The 21,875-nt window shown below is 37.4% G+C and overlaps 2 protein-coding genes across 2 annotated transcripts; both read left to right on the top strand.

Moving 5' to 3' along the window:
* Positions 1 to 9,298: 9,298 nt before the first annotated feature.
* Positions 9,299 to 10,228, top strand: LOC123235378 (olfactory receptor 1L6-like). Its single transcript, XM_044661497.1, has one exon. The coding sequence runs from the start codon at positions 9,299 to 9,301 to the stop codon at positions 10,226 to 10,228; it is 930 nt and encodes a 309-aa protein (XP_044517432.1).
* A 7,421-nt stretch (positions 10,229 to 17,649) lies between these two features.
* Positions 17,650 to 18,591, top strand: LOC123235377 (olfactory receptor 1-like). Its single transcript, XM_044661496.1, has one exon. It carries the CDS (start codon positions 17,650 to 17,652, stop codon positions 18,589 to 18,591), a length of 942 nt encoding a protein of 313 aa, XP_044517431.1.
* The last annotated feature ends 3,284 nt before the right edge of the window (positions 18,592 to 21,875 follow it).

Genomic DNA, 21,875 nt, shown 5'->3' with positions numbered 1-21,875 from the left:
TGGTCAAACGATATAAACAGGCAGTTCTCAAAGTAATTAAAGCTTTCTATAGTCATGCTAAAAATGCTCTAAATCACTATTAATTAGAGAAATACAAATTAAAATAAATCTGAGGTACCCGCCCATGCCTATCAGATTGACTACTATGACAGAAAAGGAATATGACAAAATTTGGAGGGAATATAGGAAAGCTGGGACAAAAAGGCATTGTTGGGGGAATCGTGAACTGAATCAATACTTCAGGAGAGACTTCTGCCCAAAGGCCTATAAAGCAGTACATACCTTTTGACCCAGCAATACCATTACTAGGTTTGTACCCCAAAGAGATTTTTTTAAATAGGGAAGAGCATATATGTACAAAAATAAAGCAGCTCTTTTTAGGAGGGCAAAGATTTGAGAAGTGAATCATTCCCTTCAATTTGGGAATGACTGAGTAAGTTATAATATATGTTTGTAATGGAACACTATTGTGCTGTAAGAAATGACAAGTAAGAGGAGCTCAGAAAAACCTAGAATGACTTACAGAAACTGAAGCAAAGTAAGATAACCAGGACACCATTATACAATGACAGGAATATTTTACAATGAATAACTATGAATAAAAGCTATTCTCAGTATTATAATAATCCAAAACAATCCCAAAGGACTCGTAATTTTTAAAATGCCATCTACTTCCAGAGGAAAAAACTGCATCTAAATCTAGGCAAAAGCAAATGTTTTTCACTTTTCTTAATTATTTTCTATTTGAGTTTCCTTCCACAAAAAGATTAATATGGAAAAATTTTACATAATTGCACATATAAAATCTATATGAGGTTTTTTATTAAAAAAAAACAAGAGGGCAAGAGAAAGATAAGAGAAGGTCCCTTAAAAGGGTAAATAGATTAACAACTAGGTTGGCAAGAGAGGTAATCTTAGAAGGGTAAGGGAGGAAAATAAGGAAGGGACTGAAGGAGTGGGGTGGGTATTAAGAAGGTAGTGGTTAGAAGAAAATTAGGTTTCTAACAAGGAATAAGGTAAAAAGAGGGACAAAGAAGGAAAAACAAAGAGGAAAAATAGAATGGGGGAATACACAACTAATAATGATAACTTTAAATGTGAATGGGATGAATTCATTCATAAAATGGAAACATATAACCAAATAGATAAAAAACCAAAACCTAACAGTATGTTGCTTACAAGAAACACATGTAAAAATGAAAAACACACATAAAGTAAAAATAAAAAGATGGAGTAAAATTTTTATGCTTCAACAAAAAAAAATGGTAGCAGCAATGATTTCAAAGTTAAAGCTAAAATAGATCTAATTAAAAGAGATAAATAGGAGAACTATATTATGTTAAAAGGAACCATAGATAAAGAACCATTACAAGTACTAAACCCATATACCCCAACTATTATAGCATTCAATTTTTTAAAAGAGGAAGCTAAGGGAGTTATAGGTGGAACTAGAAAACAAAACTATAATAATAGGAGATTTTAATCTTCCCCTCTCAGAACTAGGTAAATCTAACCAAAAAATAAGAAAGAAGTCAAAAAGATAAATAAAATCTTAGCTAAGATAGATATGATAGATAAATAGATAAGAGAGATATTTGGAGAAAACTGAATGGGATAAGAAAGTAATATGCCCTTTTTTCTCAGCAGCACATAATACCTTCCAAAAATATCCATATATTAAGACACAAAAACTTTATAATTAAATGCAGAAAAGCAAAAACATTAAATTTTCTGATCATAATTCAATAAAATTATATTTAATAAGGGACCATGAAAACAAAATAAAAATTAATTGAAAACTAAATAACTTAGTCTTAAAGAATGAGAGAATTAAAGAACAAATCATAGAAACAATAAATAACTTTATTAAAGAAATATGTAATAATGAGATAGTATACTAAAACCAATGAGATATAGCAAGAGCAATAATCAGGTAAAATTTTATATCTCTAAATGGTTCTATCAATAAAATAGAGAAAGAGCACATCAATGGATCAGGTATACAATTTTAAAAATTAGAAAAAGAACCAATTAAAATCATCCATTAAATACTGAATTGGAAATTCTAAAAATTAAAGGTGAGATTAACAAAATTGAATGGAATAAAATAATTAACAAATAAAATTAAGTTGGTTTTATGAAAAAACAGCAAAAGAGATAAATCTTCAGTTAATGTGATTTTTTAAAAGAGAAGAAAATCAAATCAGTAGCATCAAAAATAAAAAGTAAATTTACTACTAATGAAGATTAAGTCAAAGCAATTATTAGGAGCTATTTTGTCAATACAATGCCAACAAATTTAACAATTTAAGTGAAATGGTTTTTAGACAAAGAAATTGAACAGTCCATAAATAAACTTCTTAAGAAAAAAGTCTCAGGACCAGGTGGTTTTACAGGAGCAAATACTGTGATGATACCTAAACCAGGAAGAGCAAAAGAAAATAGGCCAATTTCATTAATGAAAACAGATGCAAAAATCATAGATAAAATATTATCCAGGAGACTACAAATAATATATCACAAAAATTATACATTGTGACCAAAGAGAATTTATACCAGGTATATAGGGATGGCTTAATATAAGGGAAATCATTAGTATAATTGATTATATCAACAAAAACTAGCACTAGATGTGGAGAAAGCTTTTGACAAAATAAAAGACTCATTCCTATTAAAAACACTCAAAAACAGGTATAAATTGATTTTCCTTAAGACAAGAAGTATATACTGTTATGATGATGATAACAGATAATTTGGAGAAGCAGATAAATGTGTCAGGGTCAAATAGAGCTTCAAGTCAAGAGCCATAGATTTCCAGGCTTCAGTGAGGAAAGAGGAGGGGTTAACACTCCTGGATCTCAAACCCCTCCCTCTCTAACAGTTGCTGCTTCATTTGGGTATGGAGACAGGATAAGATTCTTCTGGTAAGTTTCTGTTATGGCTGAAACCCCAATGATGTTCCTTTTCTTTAATTTATATTCCTCACAGGTCTGATAGATGAGTAAATAGAAGCTAGCTCTATAACTGTTGAAGACAGAGATGATCTTCTTAAAACTGGCAGCAGACAGGATTCAAACTAGATGTCCAGACTGAGTTGTGAGTATTCCCCAAATAATTTCCAGGCACAGATATTGAAGGTAAAGGTTATATTAGGAAATAACAAGGGAAACTAGAGAGGTTAATGAGGGTTTTAGGATAATGAAAGGTGACCCTGAGCTGTTAGGTTGAAGCTGCCCTTCCCCCCCCCCACAGGAGGGGATGAAGGCACTTAACTAAAAATGGCTCTCTTGCTATTAATGAATATCTTTACTCTCTAATCACTAAATATTTGTTGTATTGAAGTTGATAAAGACTAACCCTATTAAACAGGCTAATCCTTATGTAGTAACCACACTGGCTATGCCACAATGGCCTCTCAAGTGATCCCCAAGTCTGGAGTATTAAGCAGGGTGTCTGCTCACTTCAACCTCCACAAAGTAACTGTCAATTCCTCTCAACTGCCCCCTCACCCAAAGTTCTCCAGGGGGGTCCCCTGGAATTCTGGGTGAGGCTGTCCCTGTATCTTTGCAGGGATTCCATGCTTTCCATCTCCACATAACAATACTTAAAACCATCAGCAAACATTATCTGTAATGAAAATAAGTTAGAAGCCTTCCCTATATGATAAGGAGTGAAACAAGGATGCCCATTATCACCAATTTTATTTAATATTGTATTAGAAAGTTTAGTAATAGTAATATGAGAAGAAAAAGAAATTGAAGGAATCAGAATAGGCAAATAAGTAATAGAACTATCTCTTTTCACAGATGATATGATGTGATATAGATAAAAAATTCTGAGATTCAACCAAAATTTAGTTGAAAATATCAATAGTGTTAGCAAAATAGCAGGTTATAATATGAACCTGCATAAATCATTAGCCTTAGCAAGTTTCTCTACATCACCAACAAAGTCCTACAAGAAGAAGTAGCAAGAGACAATCCATTTAAAATAATCATAGATAGAATTAAATACCTAGAAGTATATCTGACAAAATAATTTACTGAATAATTTATGATTTCTGAGGATTTTCCTTTTCCTTCTCTCATGTTATCCCACCCAACAATGCTGAAGGTTGGCAGGAAATATATTATGACCATTTGACATATATGGAAACAGAAAAGAGGGGGGAAGTCACTTGCATCAAGTTGCATAGCTACTTAATGACATAGCTAGACTACAACCCAAGTTTCCTAACTTCCTATCAACCTCATCCCTTTTGCCTTTTCTCTCAGTCTCTTCCATTTATTCTGTATATATGCTGTATGTAACTAGTTGTTTACATGCTATAGCTCCCACTAGAATATAAACTCCTTGAGAACAAAGATAAGTTTTTTGCCTTTCTATTTCCTTTGCTTAGCACAGTTTTAGGCACATTATTGACTTGAAAATTTGTTTCTACTTCCCTGCATACATAGGGAGCATGTTCAGGTCCCATTTCCCTTCTTCACTGAAAAAAAAAATGAAAATAGAACAACAAGAGAATGATTATGAGGCCCCAAGTGGTACTTCATTCTGGGATCCCAAACACAGATTTCATGGGGTTGGTTGAGGGAGACTTAAGCTTTCTTCCCAAGCTAGACCTTTTAATGAGACCCTGGGGAAAGGAAAAGTGGATGTGAGAAATAGGACTGGTTGCCTCTTTAGGCTAGGTCATCAACAGCACCCACTCCTGTACCAGTTCCCTTTGCATTATATGATCCTTCAGGGTCTGACTCTGTTAGAGGAACTGGGGATGCATTTCCCTTTGAACCAGATACAATTTTCTCTTTTACTAGATCAGGGATTTTCTAGAACTACCTTTTGAGAAAAAAGAAATCATTTATTCTCCCTATCAAGGTAAGCTAGTAATCTATCTCAGGTCAATCCTGAGGGGACATTATCTACCCAACTACCCTCCCCTCGCCCTGGGGAGCTTGTTCTTACCATCCTGAGAGAATGGAACTAAATAAGCCATGAGGAAAAAGTATGAGGTATAATAAGAAAGGTAATTCACTGAATGTAGAGAGACTTGTTTTCTAGTCTTGACTCTGCTACCAATTTGCTGTGTGATCCCAGTCAAGCTCCTTGTGGAATAAGAGATAAGTGGTATAGAAGGTAAAGCACTGGGCTTCAAGTCAGGAAGATCTGAATTTGAATTCTGCCTCAGGTGTCCTGGGTAAGTCATTTAGCTTCATTCAGCTTCCACTAACCCATCTAAGGCACCAGAATTATAATATTCTGTGATCTCTCTCACCAGTTTTCTTGTCTGTAAGATGGCAAGAAGAGTGGACTGGATGATTTTTAAAGTCTTTTTAGCTTTAAAATTCTATGTTTTATATTCTAACATGCTATGTTCTGCGTTCTCTTCCAGTTCTAAAATTCTGTGTTGTCAGAGTCTTCTAGCACTGAGACTATAATTCCAAGTTTCCTCACACGTGACACTCCATTGTCTGACTGAGCAGAGTCAGCTTTTCACCAACTGTCTGCCATGTCTTTACTCTTTCTCACTCTCTAACTGCTTCTTGGCTTCCTTCAAGTCTCTGTTAAAGTCCTATCCTTCAAAAGAAGCCTTTCATAGCTCCCCTTAATGCTAGTGTCTTCCCTCTGTAATTCTCTCCAGTTTAATCCATATATATCTTGTTTGTACATAGTTTGCATTTGTGCCATCCCATTGGAATGTGGGTGTTGCATCACATCCTGTTGGAATGTGTGCTTGAAAACAAGGACCGTTTTTTGCCTTTCTTTGTATCTCTAATACTTAGCATAATGATTGTCACTTTGTAGGTATTTAGTAAATGCTTGTCTGTCACCCACCAGTAATCCAGTAAGTGTTTATGATTCCAGTCTCCCTCTTCCTCTATCCTCTCACTTCCTTTCTATATACTTCACTATACCCTGTTCTCTTTTCCCTTCCTCCTTCCTTATTCTGTAGACATAGTTTGAATGAGATCACTAAAGACAAGGAATTCCATCCCAGCATGTAGAGCGGATAGCTGTTTAAAGTTTAAAGCTCTTTTGACCAGGATCCCGCCCCTTGGATATCCTCTCTCTATCCCAGACTTAGGGGAAAGATAGTATAATGAGAAAAATCCAAAGTCCTGGATTGGAAATCAAGAGATCAATATTTGTGTGCCAACTCTGCTGATAACCCACTTGGTGATCTTGAGCAATTGAATTCCCCTTTCTGATCCTTAATTTTCCTCTCTACAGAAGACCATATCAAATATTCTTTCTCATTCTGAAATTCTAGTATTTCTCTATTGTTGGTCTCCTAATAACAAATACCCCTTTTGATCAACTTTAATCTCTGACCCAGGAGCTTCCCTAATGAAGACCTGTAATAACAATGGGAAAAATGAGATGGGAGGGTCCTTTCTTTATCCTGGATACTGAGAAGACATAGTTAAATCCCTCTCCACTAGTGAGTTATTGTGATTCAATTTTTCATGTTATAAAACTTCCCAGGATGCCTTCCCCCAGATAAAAGCATCTAGGTATACAGTGGATAAAGTACTGGGCCTAGAGTGAAGAAACTTGAGTTCAAATTGAGCCTCAGACTCTTGTAAGCTGTAAGTTTGTAAGCTGTGTGATCTTCAGTGAGTTGATTAACTTCCATTTATCTTGGTTTCTCCAACTCTACATGGAAGAATAATAGCACTCAAAGATTTTGGAAAATTAAATGAGATATTTATAAACTACTTAGCAAAGTGCCTGACATAGTAGGAAATATATAAATTCTACCTATTATTAGAGAAATGTCATTTCTCACTAATTGTCTTATTCCCTGATGCTTATATCAGATTTCCTTCTTCCTATTAGTATATAGCCTTAAAATAAAAGCTCTTTTATTGTATCCTATCTTTTCTCCAAGTTGAATCATCCAGTGATACCTGTAGTTTATCATCCATCAGTAAAATCCCAACCTCTGATAAAATATACTTCTTAATTACTTCTAAATCTCATAGCCAAGGGCCTCAGCCACCACTGCAACCCCTGCACCCCATATTTATTTTTTTCAGCTCAGATTTGATCCTGGGAGACTATAGAGAAGATCAGTTATCTTTGTCTCATGATGCTCCTTCCTAGTGTCCACTAATAAATCTTCGAATAGTTTGGCTTATGCCATTATTTTAAAAGATCCTTTGTCCTTGTGGGCACTTCTTCAATTCACAAAAACCACAACACTTCCCTACCTCCTCATCCTTTCCCCTGCACCTTGCACACACTTTAGTAGATGGTTTACATGGCTTGCTTTGGGAGTGTTCCCACAAATCAACTATTGAGCAACTCTCTGGTGCTGAATCTCTTCATCATTAGCTAGACTAGTCCTTGAATGGCTAATATTTAGTCTTTTATTGGGCTTATATCTGAATCCTTTCCAGTCTGATAGGACCTGCCACTTCATTGGCATAGTCTTCAAGAACTCCAGGTCATCTCCCTACTCCATGATGACACATTGGCAGAGAACTTCAGTGAAAGACAAAATAGCATACAGATCAACAAATTACAGGTATGCCACATAATCACAGTTCTTACATTCCATAGCCCAATTCACTAGCAAGGCTTTATTTCCTGCTCTAGTTCTAATATGTTTGTCCTTGCAGAGCAGATAAGCAATTCCTCTTAATTACAGTTTGGAAGCAATAGATCATATCTGCTGGACTTGAGCTCCAACCCTCTGGTTCCTGGCTAAAAAAGCTCTTTCTGCTACTAAGACAGCTTCTCATCTCCTTGGACTCTACTTAAGCAACGCTTCAAAATGTCTATTTCTCCAGGCTCTCTCTCTAGAGGTCAGTTTCCATGAGAGGTTTCTCCCTCATGCATTCACTTAGAATTAGAAGGAATCTCAGAGTTCAGGTATTTCAACCCTTACATTAAACAAGAATCCATATCACAACTTTCCTAACCCCTTTTTGGAAGCCATAAAAGATGGGGAACTTGCTACTTTCCAAGACAACCCATTCTACTTTTGGACAGTTATAATGGTCTTTTCCCCTATGTCATGACAAAAATCTACTTCATGGCACCTTTCATTCATCTTTTGCTTCCAATTCTTCCTTTGGGGGCCAAAGCAGAATTCCATATGACTAGCTTTCAAATATCTAGACAACTTCCTTATGTTCTCCCTGACTTTTCTTCTACAGATGAAACATGAGCATATGCAAGTATATTGACATGCTCCATCCAGAAACAATTGCAGAACTGGGGAGAAGATTATATGATGCATTTACACTGGTAAGGCAGTTTGCAAGCCAGATGATTGGAGTGCAGATTGTGAAATGAAGCATGGTGGTTAGAATATTGCTGAAATAGTGGAACAGAAAAGGTAGTCACCAAACTGGAGAGTGGGTTCCCAAGACATTTGGCGGAGAGCAGCAGAATAGGGAAAGAAGTGAAAATTTGAATTGAGTTTACGGAAGTTACAGAGAAGTAGACTTTAGCAACTATAGCAATTATAATTATCTCAAAGTGGAATGTGCTGCTTTGGAAGACAATGAATTTCTTAATAGTGAAGGAACATCATTAAGCAAAGGCTAAATAAGCACTTTGTCAGGGATCTCACAGAGAGGGTTTCTTCTTCATTGGGTGAAATCTGAATTCCCTTCAAACTGTGACTTTTTGAACAAAATTAAATTGAATCAGATTGAATGAATCAAAGAAACAGGAACTGTCCCTGATCTCATGAACTAAATCCATTGTCTGGTTTCCCATTCACTTATGTGAAATTCCTAGAATTTGTGTAAAAGTCTTTCATGGAAATGTTATTTGAAAAGCTGGTGTGGATTCAAAGACCTACCAAGAGCATCCAAGGGAATATCTCCCTCTCTTTTTCAAGCTTATTATACAAAAGAAGATTTGTGTGGAAGATACTGCCATAGCAAAGGGAGGAAGCATCTAGTGTCATGGACAGGACACTAGATTTGGAGTTAGTTGACCAAATAACTTCACTTCTTAGGGACTAAGTCCCCTCCTCTACAAAAGCAAAAGGAATGACCTTCAAAATTCTTTCCAAAGCCAAATCTCAGGGCTACTAAGATCCAATAAGACCAAAACCAGTAATAAGGTTAGGGAAAGGATAAAGTAGTGTGTGAACATCCTCTCTTGAAATAAGAATGTAAAAGATGTGAGAGCACAAGGGTGAATTTTAAAGATGTCTTAATGCTTTCTCTAAGCTAAAGGACACCAGGAAGGGTCCCCAAGGGGTTCCAAATTATGGGAAGTCCCAGATTCCAAAACAACTAATGGTCCCTAATTTTGCTTTCCCCACAGGGCTGCAATGGAGAAGGCAAACCAAACACGTGTATCTGAATTCTTTCTCCTAGGGTTGACCACTGATCCCCAGCAGCAGGTGTGGCTCATTGTACTCTTCCTGGCCATGTATCTCCTCAATGTGATAGGCAACACAGTCATTATTACAGCTATCTTGGAAGATAGCCGCCTTCACACTCCTATGTACTTTTTCCTCTCCAACCTGTCCTTGGTTGACATCTGCTTCACCACAGTTATTGTGCCCCAGATGCTAGTGAGCATGCTAATGCAGAACAAGGCCATTCCTTTTGCCCAGTGCATTGCCCAAATGTACTTCTTTGTAGCCTTTGGCATCACAGATAGTTTCCTCCTGGCTGTAATGGCTATTGACCGCTACATGGCCATCTGTAACCCATTACACTATACCACAGCTATGAGCCCCAGGCGTTGTATCCTGTTGGTGGCCATGTCATGGATGGTGTCTCACCTTCACTCACTCATCCATACCCTCCTCATGGCCCGCCTGTCCTTCTGTGGACCTAACATTATCCATCATTTCTTCTGTGATGTTCAGCCCTTACTGACACTCTCCTGCTCTGACACCTCCATCAATGAGGTCTTGGCTTTCACTGAAGGGTCCTTGGTGATCATGAGTCCATTCTTATTCATAGTTATCTCCTATGTCTGGATCACACGTGCTGTGCTAAGGGTTCCCTCAGGGAGAGGGAGGTATAAGGCGTTTTCTACCTGTAGTTCCCATGTCACTGTTGTGGTACTGTTCTATGGAACCATCATTTCAGTATACATTCGCCCCTCATCTACCTACTCAGTCACCAAGGACCGAGTAGTAACAATCATATACACTGTGGTGACCCCCATGCTGAACCCTTTCATCTACAGCCTCAGAAATAAGGACATGAAGGGTGCCTTGAGGAAAGTGATGGGAAGAGCAGAATAGCCTGAGCCATTCTTCTCACTGAGCAGAATGACCTCCTCAAAATGAGTTGGGGGAAAGTATCTGTCTTCATGGTTAAAAAAAAAATTTAATGCATTTGAAAGGGAGCTAAATGAGTTTGAAGACTAAGATTCTAGCACTCATTCTGAAATTCACTACCTGTGTGAACCTAGACTTGTTTAACTCCTCTTCACTTCTGTTTCTCAATCTGTAAATTAAGATGGCTGAGCTATTAGGTCCATAAGGATCCTTTTGTGATTTGGTGGTCATCACCAATATTTATTGAGTCCCTACCAATTATGTATTTAATCCTGGGGATAGAAAGAGATAAGGCATAGACACCCATCTCAAGAGTCAGATGGTCAATCAGCAAGTATTTGATTCCTTATCTGCCAGGTATTCTGCTAAGTGCTGGGAATACAAAGAAAGGTAAAAGATAGTCTCTACTCTAGAAGAGCTTATTAATGAGCAGAGACAACATAGGTACAAGATACACTGGAGATAATCAAAAAAAGGGAAGGTATGCAGCATTAAGGGAGATTGGGAAGGGCTTCTTGTACAAGGAGGGCTTTTAGCAGGAACTTGAAGGAATTCAGAAAAGCAGAGGTAAAGATGAGGAGGGAAAGAATTCCAGCTCTACAGGACAGTCAATGAAAATGCTCAGTCAGAAGATGGAGCATCTTATAGAAAGCACATCAAGGAGGCCCTTGTTACCAAATTCTTTATGGTCTAGTTGGGGAGGAAAAATGTATCTATCAAAGAAAAATGATGATACTAGACAGTTGTAGCTATGCCCAATGAGTGGGAGGGCAGGATAAAATGGAAAAAGCCCTGACTCAAAAGTCAAAAAACCTGAATTCAAATCCCAGATCCACTTCTTATTCCCTATATTATCTTGAGCAAGTCATTTCAGCTCTCTGAGTTTCAGTTTTCTCATCCTGAAAAATGAGGGAGTTATATTAAACTGGGGTCATGTGTAGTTCTAAATTCAATGAGCAATCTGAACAGTGAGGCCTAAAGGAAGGCAAGGGAAGAAAATGGAGTGGACAGAGGAGGCTTCATGGACATGGTAAGACTTAAGGTGGACCTTGAAGGATGAGTAAGATAAGGAGTGAGGAAGATATTCTGGGATGACAAAACAACTTGATCAAAAGTAAGGAGGCAGGAAGAACTATAATGAGTTATTCAGGCAGAAGCCTAGAAATTCTTTCCTACTACAAAACAAGTCCAAAGCTTCCTTCATCCAGGACAGACCGGGATCTTGATGCCTCACTTAGCACCACCTCCCCTGCCCTTTTTCATCTCCCAATCATCCCCTCCCGTCTCAGGAACTAATTTTTTGTTCAACATTGCTTTCTAAACACACAATGAGTCAGGTATTGTGCTAGGACCTGAAGACATGAAGGGAAAACTTAAACAAGTGGATATCATTGTATGGTCTAATGAAGAATAAACTGGGAGTCAGGAGACCAAGGCTATAGTCCTTCTTGTGTAGCTTGGGGCAAGCCACTTCTCTTCTCTGTACATCAGTGTTCCCCATATCTAAAATGATATGATGAGTAGGAAGTTGGTCTTAAAGCCAGAAAGATCTGGGTTCAAATTCTGCCATCACACATATACTTAAAATATGACCCAGGCAAATCATTTCTCAGTACCTGAAATAATTTTCTAAAACTGGAAGTGGCAGAGAAGGTGCTAACTTGCATTAACAGAAGGAACTCCCTCACTTGAAAGGTTTTTTTGTTATCATTCAGTCTGTCTAACTCTTCATAATCTCAAGGACCATAGTTATGTATGAGATTTTCTTTCCAAGGATACTTGAATGGGTTGCTATTTCCTTCTCAAGTGGATCCAAGAGACCCTTTTGTCAGGCAATGTGTTAAGTGACTCAGCCAGGATCACATCTAGGAAGTGTCTGAGATAAGATTTGAACTCAAGTCTTCCTGAATCCAGGCCCAGCACTCTATTCACTAAGCCACCTAACTGCCTCCTAAGCACAAAGAAGTTGTGACTTGCCCAAAATCACACAGGTATGAAGTATCTGAAGCTGGATTTGAATTCAAGGCTTCCAGAAGCCAGGCCCAGTGCTCTTAGCCACAGAGCCACAGGAAGTCCTTTAGATTAATGAAAACACACATTCAGTCCCTGTCCCTATACTTCCACAACATGCCTCACTGGGCTATCATAAGTATCAAAGGAAATAAAAGATTTCAAGCAATTTGGAAACTGTAAAATATGATATAAATGCCAGCAGCTGTAAGTTTGTATAGCACCTAGTGTAAAGGCTCCATGGTTGTATAAGTATTCAATTAAAACATATGGACTGGTTGACTAATTAGTCTAGATGTATTATCACCTTAGAATCTCACCTCCCAACTTTCATCCCACAATAAACCCAATCATGACTGTAGCAGAAACAATCTCCAGGCTGCCCTCCTATGAAACCCAAGATTTCCTCCATCAAAAGCTCAAATTTTCCATAGCGTACTATTGTTAAAATAACATATTTATATATAGTTATATTATTAAAATTAATTGTACATTTGCTTCTGTAATACAATTAATATGTTAATTATGACTATTCCCAATTTACAGAAGAGGAAATCAAAATGCAGAGAAGTTGTGACTTGTTCAAGGTCACATAGCTAGTAAATATTAGATCTGATATTTGAACCTAGGACCCCAGAATCCAAGTGTTATTTCTACCATTTCACTGAATAAATAAATGCTTGTTGATTGACTGATTGAGCAAGTCATCTCTAATCTCACCTAACAAACCTTAATCATCTCTAAAATGGGAATATTCTTATTTGCATCTACCTCCTATCATAGAATATTGTCATGAAATGCTTTGTCAACTGTTAAATACTATAGAAATGAGAACCATCATCATTATAATTATTATTCCTATCACCTCTACTAATATCAAAAGAAACACAGAATTATAAAATTGGAAATAACCTCAAAAGCTGTTCAGCTTGTGCCCCAGTGGAACTGAAGTGGGTTACTTCAAATAGCGAGTCCGGACACCCAGAAGTTCAGATTAATGGAACCAACATTTAATTATAATTGTATCTACTGGCCAGGGCAGTTTTCTAAGGAAGGCTGCACCGGACTAAAATTACAATGCTGTTTTATAAGGTGCAAGATACAAAGCAAACAATGTTCATTTCTGAAACATAACCTTGATAAAGCAAGCAAACTTTATCATCTGGAAGCTATTTTGGTTAGTAGTGTAGAATCTGGGACTTTCCATCATATATCTTATCCTGGACTGTGAGGCAGTAAAGAAAGTTACTTTCTCATGGATCCTGACTGTGTTGTTTTGGTTCTGAGCTGACTGACCTTCACAGGAAAGCTCATTTCTGATTTCTACTTTCCCCAGAGAAAAACAGGTTTTATGGTCAAAGACTTAGTTTACCTCACTTCAGAACCTCAACAATAACATAAATAATCAGTGATCACAGAGCCTCAATCTGAAAATCTCCAAGGAAGATGAACCAATGACATCCTAAGGAAGTTAATTCCACTTTTGTCTGTAGCTTCAATTGTAGGACCTTTCTTTTCAATAACCACAGATTTTTAAATTGCCTTAAGTACTACAAGAATAAGAAATCAGAACTGATATTCAGCTGGTTCGTTTCTCTCTTAGCAACCACCTGTATTATAGAAATTTTCTAGCAAGAAATATCTAAGATTTAGGACATTGCTTCCTGAAGTTATTTTTTAATTTTTTTATATGAGGAAGAAATTGGTCTGAGTGGATTAGGAGAATTTCTGCTTACCTATATCCTCTCTTTTTTATTTTAAAAATACATTTCCATTGATTTCTTTTGTTTTATAATACCTATATCCCCCCCAAAATTCTTTTTTTTACCACATTTAATTATTAAGAAGTTTTCCTTTAAATCAAACCCAACTTTTCCTTTTTTTTTCAAATTCCACTCAGCTCTGAGAAAATCCTTCCATTATTACAATTCTCATTTGTTTCTAGACAACTTTAGTCTCAGGACTGAAAAAGACAGAGACAAGCAAAGAGCTTGGCAGCAGCGCCTTCCTCTATTTCCAGGGCTGGTCACTCTAAGGGGGAGGAGTTCCATGTGCCTCAAGGACTTGGGAGGTCCCTGAGCCTGGAAGAAGTAGATAGGTCAGATAATTATTTTTTTTTTGTTTTGGGTCTCTAATGAGGAAACTGGGGAATGTGTCTCAGTGGTTTCCTAATCAACTGAATCAACAAAATATGAAAAGTCCAAAGTGGGATCCAAGTGCCTGCTCCGTAGTTTCCTTAGACCTGCCAATTGATCAGTCACTTCTGCTATTTGAATTGGTCTCTAATCTTCAATCAAGTCCCTGCGATGAATTTCTCATTCATGGACAAAGTGAAGAGACAGCAGAAATAGTGTCTCCAGTGATGGTTCCTGCTAGGTAAGGACTGATTGATGCATTCACAATCGCCCATCTCTCCTTTTTCTCTTAAAATCAATCCCACTTTAGCTTCTAAGGTGATTGGTGAGGAGTTGCCCATTCCATAATTCTACAGGTCCAGTTGGGGTATAAGGAAAAAAGGAAATAAGCATTTATTTAAAACTGACTATGTGGGGACAGCTGAGTAGCTCAGTCGATTAAAAGCCAGGTCTAGAGATGGGAGGTCCTAGGTTCAAATCTGGCCTCAGATACTTCTTAGCTGTGTGACTCTGGGCAAGTCACTTGACCCCCATTGCCTACCCTTACCACTCTTCTGCCTTGGAACCAATACAGAGAATTGATTCCAAGATGGAAGGTAAGAGTTTTAAATTTAAAAAATAAACAAATAAATAAATAAAGCTGACTAGTTACCTCACTTGATATTCACAACAACCCCTGGAGGTAGGTGCTATCAATGTTATTCCCATTTTATAGTTAAGGAAACTGAAGTACACAGAGGTTAGGTGACTTGCCCAGAGACACACAACTAGTAAGTGACTAAGGCCAAATTTGAATTCAGGTCTTCCTGTCTCCAAGCTCAACAAAATATATACAATGTCATCTAATACATAAAGTTCAAGATAGATAATATCAGATGCAATGCTGCCCTGGAATGATGGCAGGAAAACAAGGCCCAGGACGGTAATCATCAAAAAGCCCCTGTCTCACTTGCTCATCTCATCTCAGGTTCCCTCTTCATCAACATCTAACCAAGAAATAACTTCTCTCCAGTACCAGGTAGAATTCCTTACGATAGTGGGCCTTTCCTCACACTTCTGATCTCTCAGCAGGAGGAAGGGGTATCTCTTTGAATGAATTAACAAGTAAATTGATAAATCAAAAGGAATTACTAAATAACTTCTCAACTCTAGACACTTTGTCAAAAGGTCCTCATGCCACATTGTTCCAAACCAGACCTGTTAGCAAATGGCCTGAAACCTAAGCATTTTTAAAAGGAATTTAAAATTTTAGATTTTAAAATAGGGAAGAGAATTGATTTTGACTAACAGTTGCCTCTGTTATTATTAATGTGTCGATCTCTTCCTTCCATAGACTGTCATAGTAGCTGCTGAATTTAGATTCCAATTTATAGAAAAGACATTTATACTGACAGGTACCACCTATAATCACAGTTGGGTCTCATTTTAAGATGTATAAATTGATGATAGATCTATTCAGAAAACTACAAGCTACAATAAATATCTGATTCTAAAAAAAAGACAAATAAATAGTATGGCATGATTAACCTCTCTAAAGTCCTCTTTCTCCAAAGCCTTATTGATTAAGGAAGTAGCCCTTGGTTCTAAATGTCTAAACCAAAAATGGTTTAGGTCAATGATGGGCAAACTTTTTAAAGAGGGGGCCAAAGGAAAGGAAATGCTCATCTGTTAGTCTATTTCTAAGGCAACTCTTTTGAAGTTTCATTGTATTGTATCCTACTCATTGTATTCTTCAGATTAGGAATAATGTCGCCCAAGGGATAGAACATTTCAGCCCCCCCCCCAAATCTGGCCCGTGGGCCGTAGTTTGCCCATCACTGGTTTAGGTTCTCAAAGGTCATGCCAAAGTGAAATGGATTTTAGTGTGGGGCTGTAGGAGGACTCCCAGCCTAGTTAAGATTAGAATATGTAACTCTGGATGAAAGATGATTTTTTTCTGTCATAGCTCTCAAAGAACATCTGCAAAGTCACAGAAGGGGCACAAAAAGCAAAAGACAGACAACCCATGCCAACAAATTGCCAAGATCATTTCCAGAATTGAAGTAAGTGGGGATCTTTTTTTATTATAAATTACATAGTCTTGAGATAAGTGACAAGTAAGGTGGAAGAAACTGAGACTCAGAAAGACAGTACAGGAAGGCCACATGGCAGCCTGAATAGAAGACAATCTTCAATATCAGGAAAATCTGGGTATAGGCACTTGCTTTGTCAAATCCTGGATTAGTGAACAAGACACTTCAATTCTCAGTGTTCCAAGAAACTCTCTATGACCATAAGTTGCAGAGTATCTTGTATTTACATAACATTTCAAGGTTAAGCACTTTATACATTTTACCTTGTTTTATCCTCATAACAATTTTGAAAGGTAAGAGGGTAAGAGGTATTATTATCCTCATTTTATAGATGAGGAAACAAGACTGAGAGAGGTTAAATGACTTGCCTGGTTAGTGTCTAAGGCAAAATTTGAACTTACCTCTTCCTAATAACAAGTCCAGGACTCTGTCCTCCCTCTCCACATAGCTATCCAATAAAAGCCAATGTGCATTGAGAGAGGAAGTTTCTGCCCTGGAGAACAACTTATGCCTTTGAAATCAGAAGACAGGATTAAAATTAAGAAAGTAGCAAATAATAGAAAATAAGAATTGGATTTACAAAAATGAGTTCTATGATGGCAGCATGACTATTTCTCAGAGCCTCAACTTCTTCATCTATCAAAAAAGAGAGTTAATACTTGCATAACTTTGCGATGAGGAAAGCACATTATAAACCACAAAGCATTTTATGGAAACATTGGTTCAGACCTTTGAGCCCATAGGTAAAAGGAACTCACAGTGCAGAAACACCTATTTGCTAATACAGAGCAGCAACTATTCCAAAATAAATAATTTAAGAGAGTTGCCCAGGAAACACAAATTAAGTGGTTTGACCAGGGTCACACAATCAGTGTCTATCAGAGGTAGGATCTAAACCCAGGTCATCTAACTCTGTGGCCAACTTTCTATTCATCAAAATACAGTTTCTATATGGTTGAAATATAGATATAGTTATTATTAGAATTAGCAATATCCTGGGAATTTTGCACTTGTTCAAAGACTAGATCACATCAAGTCTTTGTAGTGGCACCATGCTGCATTTCCACAGTGGCCAGTCTAGAGACCAGAATGGTAGATAGAGGTTCCAATATCCTCTATTAGTTTCCCTGTTTTAGTTAGAGTCTTTTCAATCAGTCTTTTTCAGGAGATGCAGAAAGGAAATACAACTGGCATCTCTGGATTCCTACTCCTGGGTCTCTCTGAACAACCAGATCATCAGCTGATTCTCTTTGGGCTATTCCTGGCCATGTACCTAGTCACCATATTGGGGAATCTGCTCATCATCCTGGCCATTGCCTCTAATTCCCATCTCCACTCTCCAATGTATTTCTTCCTGGCCAACCTCTCATTGGTTGATACCTGTTTTACCTCCACCACAGTCCCCAAGATGCTAATGAACATCTGGACCCACTGCCAAAATATCTCCTATGCTGGGTGCCTCACTCAGATGTATTTCTTCATGGCCTTTGCTCTTCTAGATGATTTCCTCCTTGCTGCCATGGCTTATGACCGCTATGTGGCTATTTGTCTCCCTCTCCACTACACCACAGTCATGAGCCCTACACGCTGTATGCTTCTGGTGACTGTATCCTGGCTCTGCTCCCACCTCATTGCCCTCTCCCTCACTCTTTTCATGGCTCAGTTCTCTTTCTGTGAATCCAATGTGATCCCCCATTTCTTCTGTGACCTCTTACCCCTTCTCAAACTTTCTTGCTCAGACACTAGCATCTTTCAGGTGGTAATGTTTATTGATGCCAGTTTGGCTGGTTTCATCCCATTTGCATGCATTTTGTTCTCCTATGTCCACATTATCCTCACTATATTCAAGGTACCTTCTGATGATGGGAAGCACAAAGTTTTTTCCACCTGTGGCTCCCATTTTTCAGTAGTCATTCTCTTCTATGGGACTCTCATTCTGGTATATTTACAGCCCTCATCCTCCTACTCAGCAGACACAGGAATCATCGCCTCAGTGATGTACACAGTGGTGACTCCTATGATGAACCCCTTCATCTACAGCCTGAGGAATAAGGACATGAAGAGAGCCCTAAGGAAGTTGCTCAGCAAGAGAATGGCTCCATCTTGGTGACATTCCACAACTCTTAGCAGATACCTAGGGATTATTAGGAGACCATTCTCCTTGTGTCTCAACTCTTGATCATCAAGGTCGATAAATGCATCTGCTGATCTTGTCTTCATATGGCCCATATTTGTGAAGTGATTTCAAATACCCACTTCTCATACCTTCCTTGACCCAGTCACAAGATAACAACATCAGGAGATGCAAAAAGGAAATACAACTGGCATCTCTGAATTCCTCCTCCTGGGACTCTCTGAAAAACCAGATCATCCAGTAACAAGATAACAACAACCAAAACCAAACCTAAGAGTGAGGGTATCTCAGGAAAGGCTCTTTTTTTCCTCCAGGACAAATTCCTTTCTTTCCTCTACCAGTGATAATAAAATCTAGGGCTAAGTGACGGATTCATGCATGCCAAAAGGACAAAAAAATTGGACCACATTTCTAGTACTGTTCTTATAGACTGATTGATAATGGACTAAAACCTTATGGGAAGTATGAGACCTCATACTCCAAAAAATGGAAACAAGGTTTTCATTGATTCAGTACATAACAAATGTTCTGTGAGAAGCAAGAAACCATTCAAAAGAGACAAATGAGTGTTGTGGCACATCAATGATAAATAATAGATATATATACAGGCATCATGAATCAGGCTTTGGATAAACCATGTGATGTATAATCCTCAGTCTCTTCCACGATAGAAGTTGGTTTGGTTGGGTGGGTTTTTTTAATTAGTGAAGAAGATAGGATTGGGCACACAAGCCCTTAGAACCCAAAAACAAAGTGTAATAAAGAAGGTGATGGAATTAGAGAGAAAGGATGTAAAAAGAAGCTAGAGGTATCCAAAACAAATTTTTTTCCAACTTAACAGTTTGGATCAAGATTAGCCCAATATCTGAATGAAGGTGAACAATGGAAGAAGCATAAAGAAGAACTCCATTACAATTATCTATTCTAAGGTTCAAGGTCAGATCATTTCTTCTCTCTCTTTACAAAATCTGCTTTCCTTCCATATAGGAAGAAGATACCTTGAGTCTTAAGAACATGATCACTGGCATGAATTCATGTACATAGCTAGCTTGCCTAGTGAGAAGGACAGCTTGTCTAGAGCAGAGAGTTTTAACCTCTTTTGTGTCATTCACCTTTCTAGTAGTCTGGTGAAACCTATGGACCTCTTCTTAGAATAATATCTTTAAATACATTTTAAAATTCAGAAGATTTAAGGAAATCAAGGAAATTGATTACAGCTATCAAAATATTTTTTAAAAATTCATGGATCTTCTAGTTAAAGGATATAGTGTACTTAAAAATTGTACCTTCAAGAGAACTGGAGGCAGTTTTGTCTGGAGAAGGAAAATAACTTGTGGAGTATATGACATTGTTCTTCAGTCATTTTTAGTCACATCTTATTCTTCATGACCCCATTTGGAGTTTTCTTGGCAAAGATACTGGAGTGGTTTGCCATTTCCTTCTCTAACTCATTTTAAAGATGAGGAAACTGAGGCAAACAAGGTTAAGTGACTTGCCCAGGGTTACATAGTTAGTGTATAAAGCTAGATATTAACTGACAGGTCTTCCTGACTCCAGGCTGAGCATACATGATACCTGTCTCCAAATACCTGAAGGACTGTCACATACAAAATGAATAGAACTGGGAGCAATGGGTGGGATTTGCAGAAAGGCACAATTTAGTTCAATGTAAGGTAGAGCTTGCTTCAAGAAAGGGCAAGTTTCTATAGCAAATTTTCGCTACCTTGTGAAATTTTGACTGCCATATCCTGAAATTTGAAAAATAGAACTCCCCCTTCTTCTTAATTATCGTCAGGAAGCACAGCAGCATAGAGGGAAGAACTTTGGCTCTGGAGTTCTGGGTTCAAAACCCACCTCTGATTCCATATGTCTCTAAAACATTAAGAAAGGTTCAGCATCCCTGTGCTTCAGTTAAAACAAAGGAGCTGGAATAGATAACCTCTAATAGATAACCTTCCAGCCCTAAATCAATGACATGATTCTGCTCTTCTCATTCCCAACTTCTTCTAGATCCCTCGACTTTTTTTTCCCACTGCCTTTACCATAGCAAGCCAGGAAATCCTTACATTAATGTGTCATAGTCAATATGTTCTGGTAAGATACACTGTATAAAATGGAAGAGGTGACATCAGAGTTGGACCTTGAAGGAAAGAATGGATTTCACTAGGAAGAAATTGGACATTAGGTAGAAGTGGCTAGCAGTTCTAAAATAATATGATCTTATAACCTCAAATATGCAAAAATAGAGAGACAGAAAATGCCAAGACAAGAATAGTCCCTTTTGGTTCTAATGTAGAGCATGTAAAGGGTAATAGTGTGAGATAAACTAATAATAATAGTTATCATTTATAAAATGCTTTATGATTTGCTAAACATTTTACATATAGTATTTTATTTGATCTTTCCAAAGACTCTCTGAGGTAGGTGTCATCATTATGCTCATATTGCAGAGGAGGAAACTGAGACTGAGAGAGTCTTTGTAACTTTCCCAAGATCACCCAAAGGTATTCTGTCTTTGATATGGGATTTGAACTCATGCTTTCCAGCCTCCAAGCCTACCTTTCTATTCTTCAAGCCACTTGGTAGATGAAGAAGGTAGATTGCTGACAAGTTGCAGAAGACCTTAAGTGCCAGTGCCAGAATTATTTAAATCTTTCATTAGGTAATAGGGTCTTTGAATAGAAAAGTAGTATGATCAGTAAAGTATATTAGGAACATAATTTAGGTAACCATAAAGTCTGCATTGAAAAGAGAAAAGATAAGTTAGGAAGAGAAGACACAGAATCAATCCTTTCTTCTTACTTTTCAGTGGTCTCAGGAGATATACTGTGGTGGAAACAAACAAAAGAAAGGCAAAATTTAAGTAAAACAAAGGTGGCAAAGATTTTAATTTTATGCTATGATATGCTTCACCTTTGACCCTATTTCCTCCCATCCATATTAAGCTCTCTATTCTTCTCTAAATCAAATCCCATTTTTTTCTCTTATTTTCATCTCACAAGACTAAGTCAATCAACCAATAAAAGTATATTAAGTACCTACTCTGTGACAGGCATTATCCTAAGCACTGAGAATACAAAAAGAAGCCAAAGACAGTCCATATCTTCATGAAGCTTACAATATAATAGGGGAGAGAACATGCAAACATATATGTATGTGTGTTTCATATATAAAACACACACACATACATACATGTATATATATGTGTATATATATATATATATATATATATATATATATATATATAAAGCAAGCTACAT

Source organism: Gracilinanus agilis, chromosome 2, assembly GCF_016433145.1.
Source record: "Gracilinanus agilis isolate LMUSP501 chromosome 2, AgileGrace, whole genome shotgun sequence".
Lineage (NCBI taxonomy): Eukaryota > Metazoa > Chordata > Mammalia > Didelphimorphia > Didelphidae > Gracilinanus > Gracilinanus agilis.
This window is presented reverse-complemented; position numbering and strand designations above follow the sequence as displayed.